The 6,385-nt window shown below is 36.8% G+C and overlaps 1 protein-coding gene across 1 annotated transcript; it reads left to right on the top strand.

The window, feature by feature from the left end:
* The first annotated feature begins 449 nt into the window (after positions 1–449).
* LOC113508470 (achaete-scute complex protein T3-like) lies at positions 450–2,731 on the top strand. The gene is made up of 2 exons (XM_026891537.1): positions 450–2,063; positions 2,222–2,731. Exon 1 carries the CDS (start codon positions 1,343–1,345, stop codon positions 2,054–2,056), a length of 714 nt encoding a protein of 237 aa, XP_026747338.1. The 5' UTR covers positions 450–1,342; the 3' UTR covers positions 2,057–2,063; positions 2,222–2,731.
* Positions 2,732–6,385: the final 3,654 nt, after the last annotated feature.

Here is a 6,385-nt window from a genome sequence, read left to right as displayed (position 1 = left end):
TTCATTAGCTTTCGAAAGTTGGAAATTGTCGTCGAAGTATTCTAAATTATCTATTATAGGAATGCTAGGCATACCAATCAAATAAATCTAGAGAAGGAATGCATCGGTAAAAAATATTTATTAAAAATGTGTTACTAGTGAGACCTGGAAAAAGCATAACTGTCGCTTAAACACCACACTTATCAATTTTATGATCTACATTCTTTATGATGTTCCAAGTTTAAATGCGCCTCCTACCAAAAAGGCTATGATGAAGAGACAAAACCAATATTTATGTCATAATGTATTTTATGAACCGTGCCGTGTAATGGGAAAAACTTGCCATACAATTCTCAGCCACGATCGACTCATCAAAATGCTATAGCTATTCAAAATAAAATATAGATTTCTGTTCGGAGATAACCCATCTAATTAACAGAGCAAGCATTTATGATCAAGGCAATACACTTATCGGATCGCTCTACATGCGTATACAGATGTAACAGCCTTAATTTCATTACACCAACAAAGTAACTCCTTCCATTCCCCAATTTCCAGAAATGGTTTCATTAACGTAAATGTCAATGTATTTTATCGATAATGTACCGATAAACACTGATGCGACTTTTATCCAGCAGGTTTGAGTCGCCTTTATAAGAAATACCTTTAAACTCAAACACTCAATGAGATCGAAACTGATAAAACTGATGTGGATTCTTAAGACGATTGATTTATTTTAAATATAAAGACATCGATACGCTGATTATGTGACAATATCTCTTCATCCCTTTTAGTGGCAGAGCATTAACGGTAAGTCCGCGGATATTTATGGCCACTTAAAATTAACCTGCAAAAATATTTACGGTATCTTCTATAATTTATATCATCATATCTTTATTACCAGTACTTTATTTTAATCAGTACATAGATTTCTGAAATGCCAAAAATGGAATATGATAACACGAAAGCTAAGAATGCCATTCATTTATATTTTACTTTAAAACGTCGAGTGGTCAACAGAAAAACCGGGCACGCGTTAGCCGACCCGCGCCGCGCACCCCTCCAGCCACTATGCCAGGTACGGACCCGCACGTACTGGGGGAAGGGATGATCGAAAATAATAGGGGAAGAGAATTTTAAAATTTATATTTTTTGCAGCCGGCGCAGGTGATATAACGCGTGCGCGTGCGCCGGCGGCTCACTTGTACGTGAAGCTCCGCTGCCGCCGCTCGCGCTCGCCTCTAACCGAAAGCTCCTACGAAGCCTTTCCCTATCGCGCAGTGCTTTTCCGATAGCCGCGCCGACCGGTCGTGCTCTTTATCTGTCGTGAACGCTCGCGCCCGCCGCGCTGTACGCACGTAAAATGCTACAAGAAATTCAACTCGTTCAAGGTCAGACGAACTACGTAGTCGTCGCGTCCGGATATCCTTCAGCTACATTAACGAAAACTCCTGCAGAGAAAAGAAACGTACCGATCGCTCCAGCTCCTGAAAAAAATTACGTTACACATGATACACCGCCGAACTTACAGTACAGGAAAAAGGTGCACTTCAGGACAAATCCCTACACCGGACCGCAGGCTGCTTCGATCGCGAGACGTAACGCTCGGGAACGTAACCGTGTGAAGCAAGTGAATGATGGATTCAACGCGCTCCGCCGTCACCTGCCCGCGTCTGTTGTTGCTGCGCTATCAGGTGGCGCCCGAAGAGGTTCAGGGAAGAAACTCAGCAAAGTTGACACTCTGAGGATGGTTGTTGAATACATCAGGTATTTGCAACAGTTGCTAGAAGAGAGTGATGCAGCCTTAGGCATTACTCGTGATCAAGAGAATAGAGAAAATATTCCAAGTGGAAACACATTGCAATCAATGACAACTATGGACATGGATGACGGGTTCTTCTACGGTAGTGGGTCTCCGTGTTCAGAGAAGCCTGACTCACCTGCGCCTTCTGAATGTTCTTCAGGGGTGTCGTCGGCGTACTCAGCTGACCGGTACGAACCTACGACACAACAGAACCTCGGCCCTATGGACGAAGACGAACTACTGGACGTCATCTCGTGGTGGCAACAGAAATAACAATCATGTAAGTTGACACTTTTGTTTGTTTACTGAAAACTTTTTATGAATATTCTAACTATAAAATATTAAACTGAGTAATTTATTTAGAACTTATAAAAAAAACTTTAAGTATTTACCTTCTATATTATTACTATACTAATAATGATTTTCTTTTGTTCACAGGTAAACCGTTGTGAATGACACAAGTGGACGCAACCCTCCGAGAACGATGTTCATTATTTATTGGTAGTGCATTTATCGTTTATACGAAAAGACTCTTGTATATCTAGTCAAACCGGTAGTGCCTTATTACCTAGATCATAAGACTTAGTATTATTAATCATGTTTTGGGAGAATCGTGGGACAATGAAAACATCTGACAGTCTGATTTTATTAATTCATATTTCGATTATCGAGGTGTGTATTTTTTTAATTTTAATTGCACTTTTAAGTGTTTGACTGTGTAAAGTACCTCTAAATTATATCGATATTAAATCGATAGTTTGTTTGGTATAGGCTGTTATACTTTTAGTATGCTTTGTGAAACAAGACGGCCGATAGTACACGTTACCTTTTACTGTTATTACCGAACCTGACGCACAATGTATTATCGGCCGAGTCGATGATATTGTAAATATACCTTAATTAGTTCTAAGTGTAGGCTAAGAAATTAAAGCTATTTATTGAACCTAACCGTTGTTTTTCTTTGTTTGTGAACCTGCATACTGCTTGCTTGCAAAACTCGTTTTTTTGTTAATCGAACAGCTGATGAAAAATGCCGGAGTTTAAACAAGTTACGATGGGTATCAATTAGTTTTCAAATGTGCGTATATAATGGACACGAGTATTTAATACTTTTGACTACTTCTTTTTTCTTCATAAGACTACTAAATTTTGCTTGGGACAGAGAATTGTGGAACAATTAGATAAAAGCTTGGGCTAGATTAGATACAAATTGCCAAATCCCCATCGAGGGAATTGTCACGGGTTCGATCCCCGAATAGGATAAAAATCTGTGTGAACCACCTATTTTTTTTCGAGTCTGTGTTTCTCTGTGCATATGATTTGAATAACTGTGAACTGCGTGATACAAGGACAAAATTACTAGAATAAAGAGTCGTTTAAATGAAACGGTGTCCTTTGTTACAACTTACATAATAATAAGTACACTTACCGCGAAGGCTGGTTACATGTGAACTAGCATAGAGATGTAGGCACGTTAGGCTAGATAAACGAAGATAAATAAGAGCAGCATGATTATCAAATGCCATCAAAAATATAACTTCTACCAGACTTCTTTTTTTTTTTCTAGCCCACTGTGTCCCACTGCTGGGCAAAGGCCTCCCCCAAATCCTTCCACCAGACTTCTAAGTTCATAAAATGTGTAACAGGCATACTCTTGTTTTCTAAATGCACATGTGTATAACTATAAAAGCTTGGTTCTTATAGGTTTCTACATGTTAAATAAGCAACTTAAGCATTTAGCGAATACTAAAAATTAGCTTATAATCAAAATAATTACCAAGTTTCTTATGCTAATTTTGTATCTCTTTTTTATCTATTTCTCTCTCACAAGAAACTTATTTTCCTTATCACCGTAGACTTTATCATTAGATACAAATTCACAATGAATATTATTACAATTGTATTTATCATTAATGTTTACTCACGCATATTTCTTGAAGTCTACTGGTTTCGAAGCTAATAGGACTCCGTTGAAATGTCGACAATCAATCTGTAAAATAGTATTTTCTTTTATAGAAAATAAAATCTATGAAGCATCGTTCACGTGTATTAGCTCAAAATCCACTTTAGTCATTCAAATAAACAAATGAACCATGATTCGTGACGTCACTTTTCAAGTTACCGCATAACAATCAAAGCTGTCGTCAAAACAGCGGGAAGCAAGTCCCGAGATAACGAAGATTTGCATAAACGACGCATCACTGTCTTACTTGTAGACTTCTGTTGAGTGATTACAATTTATTGTATTATTTAAAAATGTTTAAATAAACGTGGAGCTCTACTTCTACATAAGAGGCATTTCCCATTGTTCAATATACTTTATTTGCGAAATAGGAGTATTACGGGGTGTTACTTTCAGGCACATGCCATGCAAAATTAAAACATAAGAAATTTAAATTAGTTAAGATAAAACGTCAAAATTTAAAAAAAACGAACGAAATAAGCCAGTTCATTGATAAGTAAACGACATAGTACTAGGACTCTTTGGTTTTCTTAAGATTAACGTCATTCTAATATAGCTCTAAATTAACAGGTACAGTCGAAAAATAAAAGTAAGTAAGAACGTAGAAAGAGACTAGAAAGCCAGTGGGCCATATTGGACACCTAAAAATATACTATACAAATCGAAGAAAAAACACTTATTACTGAGGTAAAAAGTTCGATTCCAAACAATCGAGTTTTGTAAAATAATGCAAAAAAAAAGTATACATTTCTAGTATGATGAAAAAAGTCTACACATACATATTTAAAAGAAAACCATAGGTTCATATTAAATTTTAGAATTAATAAAAAATGTCGTTCAAAGCCTATTAATATTAGGAGGAGGTATCATCATTATCTCCAGCCCTTTTATTGCAATCCTATGACATTTAAAATGACATTTCCAAAAAAGATAGAAAGCAATCCCACAGTTTTAACCAAACAACCGTGCCCTTACGTGATGTTAATCCTGTTATTACCCTTTTGATATAATAAATCATCGTTGTCCAGATGTAAAGAATTAGCGGGACGCGCGATCGCGGCCAGATATTCTCGAAAAATAATAAAAAAATACCTCACACGAACCCAATCAACCATTATTATATGACACAACGATGAGGGCAGATTCTATTAATTTATAACCAATGTGGGTGGATATACTGGCATTATTTTTTTAAAGGTCGCGGAACGTGGACACAGATAACTGTAATTTCGTGTTGTTTTTATTAAGATATTGGCCAAGTAAATTGTGGCACGCAACCCTTATAGGACTATTAATGAACAAAGATGTAACGTGTTGGCTAGATACAATCAGGATATGAATAAACTTCTGATAAGAACATTTTTAATCAAAGTCTGAACTCATGTACGTTCTTTTTTTAATCACAACATTTTGAACACAAAACAACTGGCCAGGATAATTTATATGTCTACGTAAATTATGTTTGACTTTATTGTTAGACCTTTGACAAATTCACTTGTAACATCACGTGAGAGCGACCGTGTTACCCTACTGTTCCTATAAAAAAGGTTATTGTTTTGATAAAAAATGACATGCCATACAAACATCTGATAATAGGCGTGGGCGGGGTCGCAACAAAAGAGAATTGGTTAGCACCATACAAACACAATACGGGATGAAGTTTTGATTCGGGTGTAAAATTAAGTTTTCTAACATCGGCCTTTCTTTGTCTGTTTGTACGTTTTTTCTTGTCACACCACACACAATAAGATTGTTTGTTCTATTAACGACTTGGCTGCGATAAAATTACTATTTTCGAATATTTTTTACTCTAAATTTCTGAACCTTTCGGCTCTAATTTGGCGAAATAACACCTATCACAACACATTCGAATTCGTTGATTTTGGTCATTATTTTCAGCGCAATTTGGGAATGACCAGTATTTTGGCCCATCAATGTATTTTGACGTGCGCGTGGCCGTGGTGTGGTTTAAGCTCAAAATCAGGCTACAAAACCAATGTAATATTCTGGTCTCGACTTTACTTCTCTTGTTCAATCTTACCAAGATTACAATAGATAAATAGAGAAGCAAAGCCCCCTGACAGAAATTAAGCAATAATCACCTTGCTGTCTGAGTGAAAGTTTATGGACACGGAGTTCCACATAGAGAATTATAATTATCATTGTTAATATTCAGTGACATCAGCCTCCCCGACACATTAATCAAGGCGTACATATCAGTACAACTTCCTGCGCCACTTGAATAAAACCTACTTTTAGGGGTTTTATCTTGCTAATGATGTTTTACGACTGCTGCACTTCGCGTTATCGCTGGCCGTCGCCTACGGTAGCTAATGCACCAACTATCGCAGATATCTAACAATATCTCCTCTATGTATATGATAATAAGGTTCTATTTCACGATAACGGTACTGATATAGAGTTGGTAGCGTTTTCTCGGCGGCTCTTTGACGCCTCTCATATCTTTAGGTAACTTAATTAATTGACGGATTGCGGTAGCAACCGAACTGATTAGCGCCCCTTTTTGTGCAACATTCTAACTCTTTTGTCGGAGACTTATCTTAATGATAATAGAATTGAGTTCACATATTCCGCAAGTTAATAAATATTCCTTTGGTACGGTATCCAGATAATATTAT

The sequence above is a fragment of the Trichoplusia ni genome, chromosome 2 (assembly GCF_003590095.1).
Source record: "Trichoplusia ni isolate ovarian cell line Hi5 chromosome 2, tn1, whole genome shotgun sequence".
Lineage (NCBI taxonomy): Eukaryota > Metazoa > Arthropoda > Insecta > Lepidoptera > Noctuidae > Trichoplusia > Trichoplusia ni.
Note: the sequence above shows the minus strand (reverse complement) of the source record. Positions and strands in the feature narration are given on the sequence as shown.

Coding starts and splice junctions, on each gene's coding strand:
- LOC113508470 (XM_026891537.1), top strand. CDS start 1,343: ATGCTACAAGAAATTCAACTCGTTCAAGGTCAGACGAACTACGTAGTC.